Source organism: Lipophrys pholis, assembly GCF_963383615.2.
Source record: "Lipophrys pholis genome assembly, chromosome: 20".
Classification (NCBI taxonomy): Eukaryota; Metazoa; Chordata; class Actinopteri; order Blenniiformes; family Blenniidae; genus Lipophrys; species Lipophrys pholis.
The window spans coordinates 24,630,896-24,652,394 of record NC_137648.1 but is presented as its reverse complement, the minus strand read 5'-3'; the positions used below and the strand labels follow the sequence as shown (position 1 = coordinate 24,652,394).

Genomic DNA, 21,499 nt, shown 5'->3' with positions numbered 1-21,499 from the left:
AAGCTCTGCCAGCTGCAGGGGGTACTTGCAGATCTTCTGCACGGGGGTGAGCAGGAAGCCGTCCAGAGAGATGTGGATCATCCTCTGCAGCAGCCGGCAGGCCTCGAAGAAGAACACGTACTTGTTGAGCTTCATAAGTTTAGACAGCTGGACGCAGGCGTTGGGGTGGTTGTTGCAGTACTCGGAGTAGATCTGGAAGTCTGTCTGCTGTGAATGGAGAACACAGGACAGTCCTCAGCGCTGTGGGGGAACATCTGCATCAAGCTCTGCTCTCAGCATGCAGGAGGGAGGGTCTCAGCGTGCAGGAGGGCGGGCTCTCATCATGCAGGAGGAAGGGTTCTCAGCATGCAGGAGGGAGGGTCTCGGTGTGCAGGAGGGAGGGTTCTCAGCGTGCAGGAGGGAGGGTTCTCAGCGTGCAGAAGGGAGGGGTCTCAGCGTGCAGGAGGGCGGGCTCTCATCATGCAGGAGGAAGGGTTCTCAGCATGCAGGAGGGAGGGTTCTCAGCATGCAGGAGGGGGAATACTCAGCATGCAGGAGGGAGGGTTCCTACATGCTCCAGGAAGCAGCAGCCCATCTCGCTGAGGTGAGGCTGGTCCGGGTTGAACTTCCTCTCCAGGCCTTTCAGGAACTTCCTCTGGAACCAATAGATGTCCTCCATATTCCCGAAGATGGTGCGGAGCTGCTCCTCCGTGAACATGTCTGTCCTCCTGCGACACTGCTTGATGTAACCCTGCAGACACACTCACAGTCAGACCACAGACTACAGTCAGACTACAGTCAGCCTACAGACTACAGACAGACTACAGACTACAGACAGACTACAGACTACAGACAGACTACAGTCAGACTACAGACTACAGACAGACTACAGATAACAGACAGACTACAGACAGACTACAGTCAGACTACAGACTACAGTCGGACTACAGTCAGACTACAGACTACAGACTACAGTCAGCCTACAGACTACAGACAGACTACAGTCAGACTACAGACTACAGTCGGACTACAGTCAGCCTACAGTCAGCCTACAGACTACAGACAGACTACAGACTACAGACTACAGTCAGACTACAGACTACAGTCAGACTACAGACTACAGACTACAGTCAGCCTACAGACTACAGACAGACTATAGACTACAGTCATCCCTCATATCAGTTCTGCCATCCCTGCATAACTGGACCAACATAGTCAAGTCAACTGTATTTATAGACACTTTAAAACAGCTGTGGCTGAAGCCAAAGTGCTTCACATAAAAGACAAAGTAAAAAAATAAAGAATTACAATAGAAGAGTAAAAACAGTGAAATACAGAAAAACAAACAATAAGATTAACAACAATAAAACCAGGCACAGAGTCTTAAACATGGTTAAAAGGAATAAAAATGGGTTTTAGTTTTAAAAGTGGACAGTGAGGGGGGGTTGTCTGCCAGTGGTAGCTGTCAGTCCCTGACCTGGACCAACATAGTCCCTGTTGACCTGGACCAACACCCGTTTGCTTATCGAGCAAACAGGTCAGCAGGGGGCGCTGTGATCACGGCCCCACACACAGCAGGACTCACCTGGACGAAAGCAACAGCAGTTTGTAGACTTTAGCTTGACTTTCGACAGTCATTCCACACAAACTGAGCGATAGGGACCTGGTCCAGAACATGGACCAGGACCAGGACCAGGACATCTCACTGTGTCCTTGGATCCTGGACTTCCTGAGCAACAGACCCCAGCACATCAGTCCTCCTTCTCCTCCTGAACCCAGGAACACCCCAGGGGTGTGTCCTCAGCCGCCTCCTCTACTCCCTCTCCACCCACTGCACACCCCTCCACACCACCAACACCATCCACACCACCACTACTGTGGTCAGGTTTGCTGATGACCCCACCATTGTAGGACTGATAACGATAATAATACCCGGTTCACACGGCAGGATAATGACGCCGATTTAGGCCCCGATTCTCTCCGACAATCTTAAGGACGCTCAGATCATCATAAGATAATCTCATCAGATAATCCTGCAGTGTGTGGGGTGTTCAGACTGCTCTCGTCTGCTTGGAAGGATGTCGGGACCGCTCCCATCTCTAATCGGGGATATTCAACATCTTGAATTGTTTTGGCCCGAGTTCTCATGGTGTGGTGTCCCCCGAGGGGAAAACCAGCACGAGCCTGTTGACTGTGACGCGTAGCCAATCAGAAAGCCAGGTGACGTAGTGGCGAGGAAACGCCGGACTGGAAGCACGCGGGGAATCCAAAAATCAAAACAGCTGTCATGACGCACCAGAAAGTCCGGTGGACATCGGAGATGGAGGACCAACTCATCGACTTATGGCAACATCGTGAATGTTTCTACAAAGTTTCGTGTGAAGAAAACCACAACCGAAATGACAAGGAGAGGAGTCGGGCAGAAATTGCTGCTGCACTTGAGATAAACGGTAACTTTTAGCTATACTACCAACCATTAACTTGACCATAACGTTTATTCATATAAAGGTCTCATATTTGTTAATGTCAGTGGGGACAGAAATAAATGAAAGTGCATATATAAATCTGTTTTAAAAAAGTACTAAACAATAGTTTTGAACAAGTATATAGAAGAGGACGTCTCTATAAATAGAATAGGCTCCAAATAGATTAGTGTTCATAGTTAGATTGTAACTAAGTATATGGTATATAGTATTTAGTTATGGGGATAGTTGTTTTTATATGTGTGGATATGTATGTATGTGTATGTATATACAGTGTATATATGTGTGTGTGGATATATATGCTTAGATATATATTTATATTTATAAGGGTATTTATGAAGTGTATATATGTATATATTTATATAGATATGAACAGGAACAATGAACAGGACCTAAAACAGCAGGGAGGGGGGCAAAGACATCAGGAAGTCTCCACCCCCCAGTTTGGCGGCCATCGATAATGGTCTAACCCGACCCGGATACCAGGACAAAAGTCAACTTGGTGAGACTCCTTTCCTACCAACTGTCCCCTGCTTCTCATCCCAGCCACCGAGAGGGACACACGTCTCTGCTGCCTCGGGACGGTAAAGAGAGCACCATCTAGGTCCAAGAGACAGAACCAACGTCAGCCCGCTGGACGAGCAGGACACAGTTTGGACTACTTCTTCTCTTTCCTTTTTCCTTTTTCTGGGGGATTCTGGAGACCCGAGCCAGCGTCTCCTGTCCTCCTTCTGCTGCCTCTCTGTCCACTCCTGCAGCTGAAGCCAGGCCTCTGAATTTAGGACGCTGAATTCAGACCCGGTAACAACCAGTTACCGCTGCCTCACAGAACCAACAGCACCACTGACGGTGCTGTCCAGTACACAACCACTGACGGTGCTGTCCAGTACACAACCACTGACGGTGCTGTCCAGTACACAACAGTAAGAGCTTTTTCTGGGCAGCAACTGTTAGATTAGTGTGAGCAAGTCCGGGACTCGGGTTTTCCACCTCAGAACCAGAGGTCCAAGTGAGTTCCGGGCCCACTGGGAGCTCTGTGTGGAGGAACCAGGGTTCAGAACCGAACCTCGCCAGAATCCTCTTTCTCTTGTCTCCCCTCTCTCTCATCTCCCCCTCTTTCACTAACCTGAGTCTGTGCAGCCCTGCGCTCCTGTTATCTGATCAGATAAGCTCACACACACACACACACACACACACACACACACACACACACACACACACACACACACACACACACACACACACACACACACACACACACACACATACACACCTACATGTAGCAACCAAACTGCTATCTGGTGCTGCTGCACCACCTCTGCCTCCATCACCAGAGTTCTAACTGCAGGTCCTGACATCCACTTAGAACTCCGGCGCTCAGAACCGGGCCAACGGAACCACCCGTTCGTTACGCCCTTGGTAGACCGCCTCGCTCCGAGACCGCCCTCGTGCATGCGCAACGGACCTCTTGTTTATCTGGTCGCTAAGCAACCGCCGCGTCCCCCAGAAAGAGCGAGTCAAACGCCTCTAGTGGTCGCGTGGGTCATCGCAATCCCTCTTGACATCCACCTGGTGGCCGCATCAAGTCATTGCGCTCTCCCTCTGTGCGCCGCTGCACGCCCCTAGTGGTCGTCACAGTCACCACACTGACCCACCAATGTCTGCCTCCACCTGGTGGACGTTCGAGGTCATTACACCCATCACTCCAGACACACACACACACACACACACACACACACACACACACACACACACACACACACACACACACACACACACACACACACACACACACACACTCACACACACACACACACTCTTTGTACATAGTGTTTGCTGTTTAATAGATTAGATCTCCGTGTTAGATGTCGTTTGCTACTTGAATGTGTTGATTTATGAGATGATTCCAGAATTATTTATGAATTAATACATTTTTATTAATAAACACCTGTTAGCTGAATTGTACGCTTCTTGGTGATTATTGTGTATTTATTGTTGACAATTCACTGGTTTGTAACAGTCTGTGCTCGGATCTCACACCTTCCCTTTTATTGTTATATTTTACACAGAAATATTAACTAACTTAAATAAACCTTTTTACAAACGAGACTGATATTTTGGTATTAGCTATTTCCAGTTTATCTGGTGGTTCACCCCCTTTTTATTATGAATAAATAAAACATTCATGCAAATTAATAATTTTTCATTATTAAATTATTTTTGATTATTTATTAACTTTTAAGTAATTACTCAATTACTTGAGGAGTTGTTAATGAGTAAATGACCGTTTACTTACATTAAAAATTTTAATTTTTCATAAATTACTTCCAGTGATTTATTACTTTCAGTAATCTATTACTTACCAGTAATTTAATGCTAATAACCAACCATGAATCCCAACAGCTCTATGTTTATTTTAGTATTTTTTTTAAACTTTTTCTTTCTTTTGTATGTACAAATAGTTACATACTAGAACATAGTTTATGTTCGAAATAAATAAATTCATTCATGTAGAAAGTTTAATTTGTGGCTCAGGAAATTTCAGGTATATCAAATATCAAAATATTAATGCAAATGTTAATACGAAATCAAATGCAAAGAAACATGAACAAAGGCGTGAATATAAAATGTTGTAAATATTAAAATATTAAAAGTTTAAATGTTTAGGCAGGTCATTTCAATTTCTTATACATTTTTCATTTCCAGACACTTAAAATGTGTAAATTTTACATAAAGATGGGGTACCAAACGTTCAACACTGCAAAAAATTGAACTACATAAAAAACAGTCTGGTTCTATCAGAGTGTGGCAGAGGGGTGATCAAGCCCCTGATGAGAATCAGGTGTGCTGCCTCACCTCTCTGCCCATAAAGGTGGAGCCGCCCAGACACTCGGGGTGACAGGCGGAGGAGACATGGAGGACTACCGAGTCTGCATGTGAGAGTTGGAGGCTTTTGTTTATTTAAATAAAAGAATTATGATTTTTGGAGAATCTGACTCCACGTCTCTGTGGGGGAACCCGACGGTGGCATGCGGGACTGCTACGCTCTAGTATTCACATGCATGTAGTTTTGGCCTCCGTCACATCTTTAGATCAGCTAATTCAGACAGAAAAGTGAAAAAGAGAGGATAATAATAATAATTATTATAATAATAATAAGCCAATCAGCCCAAAGCATCCAATAGTGACTCACAGGGCTCTTTCTCAGATGAACTGTTTAGGAGGAAGGGCGCATGCGGTGATTTAAACAAAACGTTACCATCACATCATCTTGGGACAAACACAGTATATTCTATGCTAAAAAAAGTTACCCCAGCTGTAAGAAAGTAAATGCAGAATTTTACATTTATCAATTGAGAACAAAGAATACAGAACATGACTGAGCCTGAATGTGGTTGTCCTGCCGGGGAACCTTGCCTGCAGAGGAACCCAAGTGGCTCTTCAGCTTGTCTCTGTTTGCCAGCCATGGAGCAGTCGCAGGGTTTTCCAGGAGCTGTCGCAGGGTTTTCCAGGAGCTGTCGCAGGGTTTTCCAGGAGCTGTCGCAGGGTTTTCCAGGAGCTGTCGCAGGGTTTTCCAGGAGCAGTCGCAGGGTTTTCCAGGAGCTGTCGCAGGGTTTTCCAGGTTAAAGAGGGAGCATTGGTCCCTCACCATTTTGTCTGCAGGTACCCTCCACAATTCTGTGGTCACGGTCCTCTGAGTCGATCAGGGCTGGAGGTGTACATGTGGCAGACCTAATGTCACACTGTGGATGTGATTGTGGAGACTAACACATGCTTCGGCCACCTTCTGTACCACTGTACCATTCTCAACCACTCTGCGTCCTCCAGAAGGACTCTCTGCCCATAGTCCATTTGATGAAAGGAGTTTGGCTTCATGAGGTCCGTGTGTAAAGGATAAGCATCGTCTCCCAGGATCACAGAGGGCGTTTGTGTGTCTGACTGTGGAAGTGGTTTCGCTGCAGGGATATTTAGAAGGTCCTGCTCTGGTGCTTTCTTGAAATCAGATTTGTTAAATACTCTGCTGCTCTTCACTGTGCTCCCACACTAACATAAAGAAACTGGTACTTTGCATCAACAAGAGCCCTCATTAATACAGAGAAACGCCCCTTGTATTTACAGAACACACTTCCACCATGAGCTGGGGGCAGAATGTTGCTCTGTTTGCCATCTGGGGCACCAAGACAATGAGGGAACTGCCACTTCTGGTGAATCTCTTGTGCATCTCCAGCATGGCTCGTCTGTAGTTGGTGTCTGAAATGACAGATTTAGGCATCAGGGCAAAGACCTCAAATAGTTCTACTTCCATTGCGTATATCTTTTTCCTTGTCTTTCAGTATTTGTTGTGTACTTTTTATATTTGTCTGTCTATTATCTGCAACAAAATTCAAATATAAATAATACTAAAATGTATTTTAAAGAAATACATTTTAAAATGTTATAATCTAAGTACATGTTTGATAAAACACAGATCACATGCAGTATGTGTTTAATTTATCTGTGTATTTCAAAAAACATTCAACTCGAGATTACCTTGAGATAATCCTGAGCGAATGCTCGGTACAGGGCTTCACATGTTTGGTGACAATCTTGGAAATGTTTGACTGTAAACTGGAAGTTAAACGAAGTGAAGGATTCTCCTACAAGAGAAAGAAACAACCTGAGCTGCATTCACCCGATTAATAAACGTAAACACAAACAGACTGGGAGGTGGAATCTTTCTCAGTGGAAATATACCAGGTCCCGCCACAGAGCGTTTATAGTAACTTATATAAAAACAAAGTTTCTCACGATAAACCACAAGCTAACAAACTGCTGGGTTAACGTTATACATAAATAGTGTATACCATCTCAGATGGACTGTTTTTGACTAATATCTTTCCTGTTAAGAGCCACAGATGAACAGGTATGTGCAGTGGGAGCACCTCATTCTGCTCCCAGTTTGCAAGTAGAAAGTACCAGATGGAGCGGCATTCAAGGCCACGTTTTCTACTGGGAGGTGATAAATATACCAGCTACCTGGAAAGCAGCAACTCTTTATGAATATACGAACGTTTATCAAGTTCTTTTTCAACTGTAAATAATCAGAGTAGTACGTTACGACATTTCAATGAGAAAAAAAAGAACTCACCTCCATATCATCATGGAGCAGGAAGAGTCCATGCTCCTGTTGGCTCCACTCCTTCGACCTTTTTAAAACCTCTTTCTTCGGATTAAAACACCACAAAGATCGCCAACGCATCCTCTCTGTCCGCCATGTCTGTTGACTCTGGAATCACGTCTCATCTCAAGAGGTTCTGTGAGGTTTCCCGTCTGAAGCCGAGACGTTCACCAGTGAGACGGGTTCATGTGTGGTGTGCTGGTGCTGCCGAGTGGCTGCACACCACCCACTGGACCAGCAGACCTGGGCTTATTTATCACTGTGTGTGTGTGTGTGTGTGTGTGTGTGTGTGTGTGTGTGTGTGTGTGTGTGTGTGTGTGTGTGTGTGTGTGTGTGTGTGTGTGTGTGTGTGTGTGTGTGTACGTGCGTGTGCGTGCGTGTGCGTGTGTGTGTGTGTGTGTGGTCTCTTAGCTTTGGGAAATCTGCCGACCAGTATAAAATCCTGCCGTGTGAAGCAGTCATGAGGAGTCCAGAGGAGCCTACAGGGAGGAGGTCCAGCACTTGACAAGATGGCATCTCAACAACAACGTGGACCTGAACTCCAGCAAGACCAGGGAACTGCTGGTGGATTTCAGAAGATCCACCTGCATGGAGCACTCTGCCCTCTGCTACAACCAACAGGAGGTGGAGAGGGCGGAGCTTCAGGTTCCTTGGTTTGCACATCTCTACCAGGTGAGGAGGAACAACACCTCCTACCAGGTGGGGAGAAACAACACCTCCTACCAGGTGAGGAGAAACAACACCTCCTACCAGGTGGGGAGAAACAACACCTCCTACCAGGTGAGGAGGAACAACACCTCCTACCAGGTGAGGAGGAACAACACCTCCTACCAGGTGAGGAGGAACAACACCTCCTACCAGGTGAGGAGGAACAACACCTTCTACCAGGTGAGGAGGAACAACACCTCCTACCAGGTGAGGAGGAACAACACCTCTGTTCACAGTCTTGTAATTTCTACGATTGTGTGTTTATTTATTGCTGACACAACATTTCACTGCTGCTAACACTGTTTTAACACTGCGACAGAGTGGCAATAAATGACTCTTCCCTTCCCTTCTATTCTATTCTATTCTATTCTATTCTATTCTATTCTATTCTATTCTATTCTATTCTATTCTATTCACCTCACAGATGTCCTTCAGGTGCTTGATGTAGTCTCTCTCTGTGCTCATGATCTCCTGGATCACATTGGTCCTCATCTGGTCTTTGCAGGGTAAACCAGGTCCCAGCAGCCGGCCCAGACTAGCCCGGTCCCCCCCTCCAGCCTGGGCCTGCTCCATCTGGGCCAGGTACTCCTCCATCGGCTCATCCTGGTTCACACGCAGCTGCAGAGACAGGTCAGTGTGAGAGGTCCTCATTTTAGAGAGACAGAGACAGAGACAGAGACAGAGGAAAGGAGGATGAGAGGAAAGTCACGACAGAGAAGAAAGACAATAAATCCAAAAAGAATAAATGACAAGTTTCAAAACTCATTTCAAAATGTCCACAAAGAGAATCAAACATCATTTATCAAAGTAAAGGATTGTTTTGTCTGTTTAATCAGGATGTTGATCCTCCTTCAGCTGCAGGCACAGCTCCTCCATGGGCTCTGTTTCTACCAGCTCTACATCTACACTCCAGGCTCTGTTTCTACCAGCTCTACATCTACACTCTGGACTCTGTTTCTACCAGCTCTACATCTACACTCTGTTTCTACCAGCTCTACATCTACACTCCAGACTCTGTTTCTACCAGCTCTACATCTACACTCCAGACTCTGTTTCTACCAGCTCTACATCTACACTCTGGACTCTGTTTCTACCAGCTCTACATCTACACTCCAGACTCTGTTTCTACCAGCTCTACATCTACACTCCAGACTCTGTTTCTACCAGCTCTACATCTACACTCTGGACTCTGTTTCTACCAGCTCTACATCTACACTCTGTTTCTACCAGCTCTACATCTACACTCCAGACTCTGTTTCTACCAGCTCTACATCTACACTCCAGACTCTGTTTCTACCAGCTCTACTTCTACACTCCAGACTCTGTTTCTACCAGCTCTACATCTACACACTGGACTCTGTTTCTACAGCTCTACATCTACACACGAGACTCTGTTTATACCAGCTCTACATCTACACTCTGTAACCTCAGGTTGATTAAAGATGTGGTTGGATGAAGGTCTGGACTTTGATTGGCTCAAGCTCCTCACAGCATGATGCTGCCTCCACCTTGCTCCACAGCATGATGCTGCCTCCACCGTGCTCCACAGCATGATGCTGCCTCCACCGTGCTCCACAGCATGATGCTGCCTCCACTGTGCTCCAGAGCGTGATGCTGCCTCCACCGTGCTCCACAGCATGATGCTGCCTCCACCGTGCTTCACATCGTGATGCTGCCTCCACCGTGCTCCACAGCATGATGCTGCCTCGACCGTGCTCCAGAGCGTGATGCTGCCTCCACCGTGCTTCACATCATGATGCTGCCTCCACCGTGCTCCACATCATGATGCTGCCTCCACCGTGCTCCACATCATGATGCTGCCTCCACTGTGCTCCAGAGCGTGATGCTGCCTCCACCGTGCTTCACATCATGATGCTGCCTCCACCGTGCTCCACATCATGATGCTGCCTCCACCGTGCTCCACATCATGATGCTGCCTCCACTGTGCTCCAGAGCGTGATGCTGCCTCCACCGTGCTTCACATCGTGATGCTGCCTCCACCGTGCTCCACAGCATGATGCTGCCTCCACCGTGCTCCAGAGCGTGATGCTGCCTCCACCGTGCTTCACATCATGATGCTGCCTCCACCGTGCTTCACATCATGATGCTGCCTCCACCGTGCTTCACAGCGTGATGCTGCCTCCACCGTGCTTCACATCGTGATGCTGCCTCCACCGTGCTCCACAGCATGATGCTGCCTCCACCGTGCTCCAGAGCGTGATGCTGCCTCCACCGTGCTTCACATCATGATGCTGCCTCCACCGTGCTCCAGAGCGTGATGCTGCCTCCACCGTGCTTCACAGCGTGATGCTGCCTCCACCGTGCTCCACATCGTGATGCTGCCTCCACCGTGCTCCAGAGCGTGATGCTGCCTCCACCGTGCTCCACAGTGGGAGGCTGTGTTCAGTGCTGATTTTTATTTCAGGTTTGGCTCCTCTGACTAGACCTGAGGACTGATATTTGTCTTGAGGACTGATTGTGGATATCTACAGCTCCTCCCCATGGTTCTCATAGCTGCTGCTGTGTTCTCCTTCCGTCCTCCAGGTGGAGTCCCTGTCTCAGCACGTCTGCCGAGGTTCCAGACTCTTTCCATGTTGGAAAGTGGAGTGCTCGGTGCGATACTTTTTGAAGAACTTAACCTGCTCTTAACTTCTCCCAAACGTTCTGCCTGACCTGCCCGCTGAGTTCCTTGCTTATCAGGACCAATGTTCTCCACTGAAGGTCTGTGGCCACCACAGAGCAGCTTGGGTTGACATGGTTTTATTCAGGGGACACAAACTGCTGCTGGCAAATGTAGAAAAATGCCAATTTTCTGCCACTTCACCTCGTGCTGGTCGATCACATAACATCCCAGAAAATACATTTGTGGTTCAAATGACAGAAAATGTGGGAACGTTCAAGGGGTTTGGAGAATTCTGCAAGAACCTACATGACAATGGTAGACAAGTGCAAGATAGTGTCCTGAAGGTTAGAATAGAATAGAATGCTTTATTTGTCATTATATGAGTGATAGAATTTAATTGCAGGAGCTTTTTTGATTTGAGGTTTCCAACAGATGTTTTCATCAATTATCAGCCCAGAAACTTAATTTCTTTAACCCTTTCTACTTCTACACCCTCTGTCATAACTTTCATATCAGTCTTCCCCTTATAATTCCCAAACACGATAAATTTAGTTTAATCCACGTTTAGCGATAGTTGATTCACGCCAAAACAATTTTAAAATTTGTTTAATTCTGATGTGATTTCATTACTGAGTTGTTCTAAGTTTCCCCTGAACAGAAAATGTTTGTGTCGTCAGCAAACAAAACTAAATGAAGTATTTCAGAGGTTTTAAACATGTCATTTATATAAAGAATAAATCGTTTAGGTCCCAGCACAGACCCCTGGGGGACACCACAGACGGTGTCCAAGCATGAAGACTGAAAGTCCTCCATTTTCACAAACTGCTGTCTGTTGCTTAGAAAACTTTTCATCCACTGGAGAACCACCCCCCTGATACCACAACGCTCCAGTTTAGTGATTAAAATGTCATGATTTATTTTATATATATTTAGGTCTATGAACTCTCCTACTGCACATTTGTGTTTGTCTCTGGAGCTGCTGAGTTCTTCCATTGAGTGGATTAATGTCATTGAGGAGGATCTTTGTAATCTGAATCCAGATTGGCTCTCAGACAGCAGATTATCAATACATTTATCTAATCTGTGAGTAGAAGCTTCTCTAAGACATTACATTACTGGAGCCACCAGATCCTGACAGGAGGGGAGCAGGATCCAGGGGATCAGACCCAAGACTCCCAGAGTGGAGTTACCACGGTCCTACTACCCCACCCCCCCACAGCACCAGGACCCCACCACAGCACCGGGACCCCCCCCACAGCACCGGGACCCCACCACAGCACCGGGACCCCCCCCACAGCACCGGGACCCCCCCACAGCACCGGGACCCCCCCACAGCACCAGGACCCCCCCACAGCACCGGGACCCCACCACAGCACCGGGACCCCCCCCCCACAGCACCGGGACCCCCCCACAGCACCGGGACCCCCCCACAGCACCAGGACCCCCCCACAGCACCGGGACCCCACCGCAACGGCACGGCCCTTAAACTCCAGACTGAGATTGGTTCATCATCAGACCAACGCTCATCATAGACTTTTCTTAGTATTTGTACTTCTCTGGCCTGTCTGCCTCTCTCTCTCTCTCTCTCTCTCTTCTATTCCTCTCTCTCTCTCTCTTCTATTCCTCTCTCTCTCTCTCTTCTATTCCTCTCTCTCTCTCTTCTATTCCTCTCTCTCTCTCTCTTCTATTCCTCTCTCTCTCTCTCTTCTATTCCTCTCTCTCCCTCTTCTATTCCTCTCTCTCTCCGTCTTCTATTCCTCTCTCTCTCCCTCTTCTATTCCTCTCTCTCTCTCTCTTCTATTCCTCTCTCTCTCTCTTCTATTCCTCTCTCTCCCTCTTCTATTCCTCTCTCTCTCTCTTCTATTCCTCTCTCTCTCTCTTCTATTCCTCTCTCTCTCTCTTCTATTCCTCTCTCTCTCCCTCTTCTATTCCTCTCTCTCCCTCTTCTATTCCTCTCTCTCTCTCCCTCTTCTATTCCTCTCTCTCTCCCTCTTCTATTCCTCTCTCTCTCCCTCTTCTATTCCTCTCTCTCTCCCTCTTCTATTCCTCTCTCTCTCCCTCTTCTATTCCTCTCTCTCTCTCTCCCTCTTCTATTCCTCTCTCTCCCTCTTCTATTCCTCTCTCTCTCCCTCTTCTATTCCTCTCTCTCTCCCTCTTCTATTCCTCTCTCTCCCTGTCCTATCCCATGTACTTCTCCCCTCAACCGGTCAAGGCGGATGCCCCTCCCCCTTCCAGAGTCTAGGCTCCGCCCCCTTTCTTCCTGAAGAGGGACTTCTTATGAACTGTTCTTCCTGAGAGGGAGTTCTTCCTGGTTTCCACTGTTGCTTGTTCCATCTGCTGTTCTGGAAGGTTTAGTTGGGTTCTGTTGTTCTCTATCATTGTAAGAGGTTCTGGAAGGTTTAGTTGGGTTCTGTTGTTCTCTATCATTGTAAGAGGTTCTGGAAGGTTTAGTTGGGTTCTGTTGTTCTCTATCATTGTAAGAGGTTCTGGAAGGTTTAGTAGGGTTCTGTTGTTCTCTATCATTGTAAGAGGTTCTGAGAGGTTTAGTTGGGTTCTGTTGTTCTCTATCATTGTAAGAGGTTCTGGAAGGTTTAGTTGGGTTCTGTTGTTCTCTATCATTGTAAGAGGTTCTGGAAGGTTTAGTTGGGTTCTGTTGTTCTCTATCATTGTAAGAGGTTCTGGAAGGTTTAGTTGGGTTCTGTTGTTCTCTATCATTGTAAGAGGTTCTGGAAGGTTTAGTTGGGTTCTGTTGTTCTCTATCATTGTAAGAGGTTCTGGAAGGTTTAGTTGGGTTCTGTTGTTCTCTATCATTGTAAGAGGTTCTGGAAGGTTTAGTTGGGTTCTGTTGTTCTCTATCATTGTAAGAGGCTCTGAGATGTTTGTTGATGTGATTTAGAGCTTTACAGATAAAGTTGAATTGAATTAAGATTTTGGAGGATTGTGGCAGTAGAGAAACAAGTCTGTAGTTATTGAATCGGTGTCTGTCTCAGTTTTAGAAAGTGGGATGACTTTCCCAGTTTACATTTCTTTTGAGCTTGATGAAGATCTTGCACTTGGAGGTCCACGTTGCCTGGATCTTCCCCTGGTTCTTCAGGAACCATGTTTTCCTGGCGATGTCCGCGTTCCTCTTGGTCTGATGTTCATTGATGTACACTTCCGACCCTCTCAGCTTCCTCCCTTGTTTCAGGAGCTCTGTTTTCTGCTTCCTGTTGACAAACCTTAATATGACGGCTGGTTTGTGGTTGTTCCTCCTGGGCTGCAGGTGACAGGCCTCCATGGTCTTCTGGTCCACCTCTATTCCTTTGGACCGGAGAAAAGCTGCCACTTGCCGCTCCACGGAGTCGGACAGGTTGTCCTCTGTGATCCCAGCTGGATCTGCTGCCACCGCCCGAGCATAGGAGCCAGGGTTAATATGCAGGAGGTGATGATCACATCATTGATCGGCTGCACTGCTCCAAATCAGACACCTGGTTCTCGCTTTTTCTTGTTGGCATTCTGAACTTTCAGGGCTCTAACCTCCTCCATCAAGCCCATGCTGGTTTTCTGCTGCTCCTGTAGCAGTGTCCAGAGTCCAGAATTCGTTGTCAGAGTAGAAATAGTCCAAAAACTGAGTATCAAACACAGGAGCGCGGTGAATTCAAATCCACCGGCAGCACAAGAAACGGAAGTGTAGGACGAGGCTTATGTTAGCATCAGGAGGATGTAGACGGCCATTGTTATTACTGCTGAAAGCTCTGGGGAGGTGGACCGGACGGCAGAAACCTGTCAGAGCTTCCAGACCTGGTGAGCAGTACCAGTTATTGTTTCCATAGAAGCCTCCTCCTCTGCTCTTACCAGAGCCCTGGTCGCGGTCCAGCCAGGGAGCGGTGCGCCCCCTGGCTGCACGGCCGAGTCGGGGATGGCAGGATGAAGCCAGGTTTCAATCCCCATCACAACAGTTCCAGACAAAGTTGTCCTCCGCTATTCTCAGCTCCAGTTCATCTTGTGTACGATGGATCTGACGTTGGCCAGGAAGAGACTCGGGAGCGAGGGTTGTGAGGACGTTTCCTTATCGTAGCATACCCGCTCAGCAGCCCTGCTGCTGCTTCCTCTCCCTCCTCCGCCTGCGGCGCCTGGTGGAGCCGACGACAATCCACGGAGCTCCGGTGGTCTGCAGATGTGACGAGTCTACTGGAATTACCACATAACTAGGGAACAGCGTTGTGTTCTGATATTAATCAGTTCTGGTGTGAAGGTGTTTCACACAGCAAAGATCACCAAAAGACACAAAACAGCACAAGAGACAAACTCGCTGCGCTGTGAGCGCCGCCATCTTCGTCTTTCCGTCAGAATCTGATGTTCTCACCCGTACAAAGCTGGCAGGGAACCAGCCCTCACTGTCCACGATCCGTCCCCACCACCACTCCTTATTTGAGGCATCCACCACCTGGATCACCCCTCCGGCCTGGAAGCCCAGCTCCTGGTCGTCCATCGTGACGTGGTCCCAGAGCGCCTCGGCGTACACCACGCCGCCATCACTGATCAGCTGGGAGCACAGGGACAAGCAGGGACATAGAGGGTCACACAGGATCAAACAACAGATTCAAGTTATATTGCAGTTTAGCTTGAAATACAACAAAGTGAGATTACAGATGTGATGGAAGAGATCAAGAAAATATCCTGAGAGGAACCAACACGTCAACGCGGGACTACTTTTCCATCTACAGTAGAATTTAAAATCTTTCTGAACATGCAGCTCCATCATCTCTTACGACTGTTGCATAGTCCCTCCTATCTCTTAATAGTCCCTCCTATCTCTTAATAGTCCCTCCTATCGCTTAATAGTCCCTCCTATCTCTTAATAATCCCTCTTATCTCTTAATAATCCCTCTTATCTCTTAATAATCCCTCTTATCTCTTAATAATCCCTCCTATCTCCTAACAGTCCCTCCTATCTCCTAATAGTCCCTCCTATCTCCTAAAAATCCCTCCTGTCTCCTAATAATCCCTCCTATCTCCTAAATGTCCCTCCTATCTACTAATAATCCCTCCTATCTTCTAATAGTCCCTCCTATCTCCTAATAGTCCCTCCTATCGCCTAACAGTCTCTCCTATCTCCTCATAGTCTCTCCTATCTCCTAATAGTCCCTCCTATCTCTTAACAGTCCCTCCTATCTCCTTTCCTATCCACTTCTCTTTCACCCCAGAAGTGTTGATGTAGCGGCCATGATAAGGAGTGTTGGAATTCTCCCTAAGCGAAGGAAAGGAGGCTAAATGCTTCCTTTAGAACCTCCTTTAGCCAAGGAACCACTGATGGTTCCTTTAGAACCTCCTTTAGCCAAGGAACCACTGATGGTTCCTTTAGAACCTCCTTTAGCCTAGGAACCACTGACACTTTCTTTAGAACCTCCTTTAGCCTAGGAACCACTGATGCTTCCTTTAGAACCTCCTTTAGCCTAGGAACCACTGATGCTTCCTTTAGAATCTCCTTTAGCCTAGGAACCACTGATGCTTTCTTTAGAACCTCCTTTAGACTAGGAACCACTGATGCTTCCTTTAGAACCTCCTTTAGCCTAGGAACCACTGATGCTTCCTTTAGAATCTCCTTTAGCATAGGAACCACTGATGCTTTCTTTAGAACCTCCTTTAGACTAGGAACCACTGATGCTTCCTTTAGAACCTCCTTTAGCCTAGGAACCACTGACGCTTCCTTTAGAACCTCCTTTAGCCTAGGAACCACTGATGCTTCCTTTAGAACCTCCTTTAGCCTAGGAACCACTGATGCTTCCTTTAGAACCTCCTTTAGCCTAGGAACCACTGATGCTTCCTTTTCCAAAGGAGACCAGCTCATGTTCCCCCACAATTCCTTGCGGCGACAACATTTAAAGGAACCCGCTCATCGGAGCGTTCAGGGAAACTCAGGATGACTGAAAAAGGAGCAGATCATGTAAGTTACCAAAGTAATAATCTGCCTAGAACCACTTGAAATCATCTAGAACCCAGAGGAACTTTTTGTACTTCATTTTCAGAAACTTGTAGTTCTTCCCCCACCATGGCAGACGTCACTAACTAGAGCCGCCGTCGCTTTATTATGACGTCACTAAGTGAAAGTCTGACTGCCTCACCACCGTGATCTCCTTTACGAACTCCTTTAGGAAGCCTCCTAACACCTTTACTAACTCCTTTAGGAAGCCTCCTAACACCTTTCACTAACTCCTTTAGGAAGCCTCCTAACACCTTTACTTACTCCTGTAGGAAGCCTCCTAACACCTTTCACTAACTCCTTTAGGAATCCTCCTAACTCCTTTAGGAAGCCTCCTAACACCTTTCACTAACTCCTTTAGGAATCCTCCTAACTCCTTTAGGAAGCCTCCTAACACCTTTCCTAACTCCTTTAGGAAGCCTCCTAACTCCTTTAGGAAGCCTCCTAACACCTTTCCTAACTCCTTTAGGAAGCCTCCTAACTCCTTTAGGAAGCCTCCTAACACCTTTCACTAACTCCTTTAAGAAGCCTCCTAACACCTTTCACTAACTCCTTTAAGAAGCCTCCTAACACCTTTAGGAAGCCTCCTAACACCTTTCCTAACTCCTTTAGGAAGCCTCCTAACTCCTTTAGGAAGCCTCCTAACTCCTTTAGGAAGCCTCCTAACACCTTTCCTAACTCCTTTAGGAAGCCTCCTAACTCCTTTAGGAAGCCTCCTAACACCTTTCACTAACTCCTTTAAGAAGCCTCCTAACACCTTTCACTAACTCCTTTAGGAATCCTCCTAACTCCTTTAGGAAGCCTCCTAACACCTTTCACTAACTCCTTTAGGAATCCTCCTAACTCCTTTAGGAAGCCTCCTAACACCTTTCCTAACTCCTTTAGGAAGCCTCCTAACTCCTTTAGGAAGCCTCCTAACACCTTTCACTAACTCCTTTAGGAATCCTCCTAACTCCTTTAGGAAGCCTCCTAACACCTTTCCTAACTCCTTTAGGAAGCCTCCTAACACCTTTCCTTACTCCTGTAGGAAGCCTCCTAACACCTTTCCTAACTCCTTTAGGAAGCCTCCTAACTCCTTTAGGAAGCCTCCTAACACCTTTCACTAACTCCTTTAGGAATCCTCCTAACTCCTTTAGGAAGTATCCTAACACCTTTCACTAACTCCTTTCACTATCTCCTTCAGGAAGTATCCTAACACCTTTCACTAACTCCTTTCACTATCTCCTTCAGGAAGTATCCTAACACCTTTCCTTAAGTCCTTCAGGAAGTCTCCTAACATCTTTCCTTTACTCCTTTAGGAAGCCTCCTAACACCTTTTTTGAACCCTGTGACGTCAGCCATGAGGTTAAGGAAAAGTGGCTAGGAAAGGAGAAAGGAGTTACTATTAAGACGCACCCTCAGTCTCTACTTAAGGTTTTCTATTTAATGAAGCTACAGTAAAGCTGCTTCAGGAAGCTTGAACATTTTCTAGTACAGCTGAGCATTTTCTACACTAAGCTTCTTTCTGGGTGTAGAATAGAGGAGTTAAACTTCACATTCTGAACAGTTTGTCCCAGATGGAGCCAGATGCTACATGCTATCAAGAGAGCTATCTTCCTGCTGCATTGTGGCTAAGAAGAGAGCTAACTTACTGCTGCTACATGCTATCAATAGAGCTAACTTCCTGCTGTATCATGGCTATCAGAGAGCTAACTTCCTTTTTCAATGTGGCTATCAAGAGCTAACTTCCTGCTGCTACGTGCTCTAAAGAGAGCTAACTTCCTGCTGCTACATGCTATCAAAAGAGCTAACTTCCTGCTGTACCATGGCTATCAGAGAGCTAACTTCCTTTTTCATTGTGGCTATCAAGAGCTAACTTCCTGCTGCTACGTGCTCTAAAGAGAGCTAACTTCCTGCTGCTACATGCTATCAAAAGAGCTAACTTCCTGCTGTATCATGGCTATCAGAGAGCTAACTTCCTTTTTCATTGTGGCTATCAAGAGCTAACTTCCTGCTGGTACATTCTATTAAGGGAGCTAACTTCCTGCAGCATCGTCCACTGCTCAGTTCTGGATCTCAGTGTTTTGTTGTTTCCCCAGAGGGACGTTTCGGAATCAGGACACCCAGAGTGAAAACAAACTGAATCAGAATTAACATGATATCAACAGTCGTGGTTTTAACTAAAACTAGGTGTTGGGGGTTCACCAGGATCCTGAGTGGTTCCACCGGGTTCCTCTCGGGGTCCACTGGTGGCCCTGTGGGGATGCTGTGGGGGTCCACCAGGGACCCTGCCCTGTGGAGGGCCATTGGGAGTTCTCAGGAGGACCACAATATGCTGTCACACCATCTGAGATGTTGAACAGTGTTGTCTTATGTTTTGTTGTGATCTCATGCTTCATGGCAATGGGAAACAGACGATGGCTGTTGCTAGGCAACACACCCACATCGTCCTGCCTCTGTGCTGCCTGTCTCTCTGAGACAGACTCTCTGCAGGTGGTCCTCTCATCAACAGCCCTGAGAGCAGCTCGGGACATGAAACCTGTTTGAATCCTCCTCATCCTCACAGAGGAGGCGGACATGAAGGAGGAGGTGGAGGCAGGGGAGGAGGTAGAGGTAGAGGAGGAGGTGGAGGTAGAGGAGAAGGTAGACGTAAAGGAGGAGGTGGAGGTGGAGTTAGAGGAGGTGGAGGTTGAGGTAGAGGAAGAGGAGGCAGAAGAAGAGATGGAGGCAGGGGAGGAGGTAGAGGAGGAGGTGGAGTTAGAGGAGGTGGAGGTAGAGGTAAAGATAGAGGAGGCAGAAGAGGCGGTGGAGGCAGGGGAGAAGGTAGACGTAGAGGAGGAGGTAGAGTTAGAGGAGGTGGAGGTAGAAGAGGAGGAGGCAGAAGAGGAGGTGGAGGCAGGGGAGAAGGTAGACGTAGAGGAGGAGGTAGAGTTAGAGGAGGTGGAGGTAGAAGAGGAGGAGGCAGAAGAGGAGGTGGAGGCAGGGGAGAAGGTGGAGGTGGAGGTAGAGGAGGAGATGGAGTTAGAGGAGGTAGAGGTAGAGATAGAGGAGGCAGAAGAAGAGGTGGAGGCAGGGGAGAACGTAGACGTAGAGGAGGAGGTGGAGGTAGAGGAGAAGGTAGACGTAAAGGAGGAGGTGGAGGTAGAGTTAGCGGAGGAGGAGATAGATGTAGAGGAGGAGGAGGCAGAAAAGGAGGTGGAGGCAGGGGAGAAGGTGGAGGCAGGGGAGAAGGTGGAGGTAAGGAAAGGAGGTGGATATCAAGAGGAAGTCAGGTAGTAACAGCCTCACTGCTTCATGAAGGCAGGTGAATGAGTGAAGACTGAGACACACTGATAACAGGCTGAAACAGGAACCAACAGGCTGAAACAGGAACCGACAGGCTGAAACAGGAACCGACAGGCTGAAACAGGAACCGACAGGCTGAAACAGGAACCAACAGGCTGAAACAGGAACCAACAAGAACCGACAGGCTGAAACAGGAACCAACAAGAACCGACGGGCTGAAACAGGAACCGACGGGCTGAAACAGGAACCAACAAGAACCGACAGGCTGAAACAGGAACCGACGGGCTGAAACAGGAACCAACAAGAACCGACAGGCTGAAACAGGAACCAACAAGAACCGACAGGCTGAAACAGGAACCAACAGGTGCTGGTTTGAGAGTGCACATTGAGAGGATGATCCGAAGAGTTAAAGAAAACAAACTCTTCCATCTCTCCATCCCTCCATCCCTCCATCTCTCCATCCCTCCATCTCTCCATCCCGCCATCTCTCCATCCCTCCATCCCGCCATCTCTCCATCCCGCCATCTCTCCATCCCGCCATCTCTCCATCCCTCCATCCCGCCATCTCTCCATCCCGCCATCTCTCCATCCCGCCATCTCTCCATCCCTCCATCCCGCCATCTCTCCATCCCTCCATCCCATCATCCCGCCATCTCTCCATCCCTCCATCCCTCCATCCCGCCATCTCTCCATCCCGCCATCTCTCCATCCCTCCATCTCTCCATCCCTCCATCCCGCCATCTCTCCATCCCTCCATCCCGCCATCTCTCCATCCCTCCATCTCTCCATCCCTCCATCCCGCCATCTCTCCATCCCTCCATCCCGCCATCTCTCCATCCCTCCATCTCTCCATCCCTCCATCCCGCCATCTCTCCATCCCGCCATCTCTCCATCCCTCCATCTCTCCATCCCGCCATCCCTCCATCCCTCCATCCCTCCATCCCTCCATCCCAGGGAGCATAAACCAGCTCGTCTCCTCTCAAATGTCCAAAATGACGTCTTGTCAACAAAAGGAGAAGTGAAGTTTGAAACTGGAGTGATCTTATCACCATCTTCTCCTCCTGACATTCTTAACATGAACATGTTCATTCCTCAACTGTTTTAAATGACTTTTTTCTGATGTCTTATACTTTCTCACATTTATTTAAATCTTTATTATTCTTCGGACGCTTTGTCACTCATGAATGTCTAATAGATCTGCCTGACGGCTCAACAGGTACAACTCAATAAATTCCACAACAGAAACGTATTTCAGTAATTGAATTCCAAAACAAAAACTCTTCTATCAGATTCCTCACACAAAGGGACATCTGTCCTTTAAA

At 47.4% G+C, this 21,499-nt stretch overlaps 1 protein-coding gene across 1 annotated transcript in view; it reads right to left on the bottom strand.

Annotated features, from left to right (window-relative positions):
• The window catches only part of arhgef4 (Rho guanine nucleotide exchange factor (GEF) 4), a gene marked incomplete at both ends in the record, with an annotated part of 88,170 nt that overhangs the window by 18,989 nt on the left and 47,682 nt on the right, over window positions 1-21,499 (bottom strand). Inside the window, 4 exons of the mRNA XM_080489400.1 lie at window positions 1-207; window positions 551-730; window positions 8,746-8,946; window positions 15,297-15,476. The exon at window positions 1-207 is cut by the window's left edge and continues 26 nt beyond it. Of these exons, the coding sequence (XP_080345526.1) occupies window positions 1-207; window positions 551-730; window positions 8,746-8,946; window positions 15,297-15,476 (768 nt within the window). The remainder of the gene's footprint in view (window positions 208-550; window positions 731-8,745; window positions 8,947-15,296; window positions 15,477-21,499) is intronic.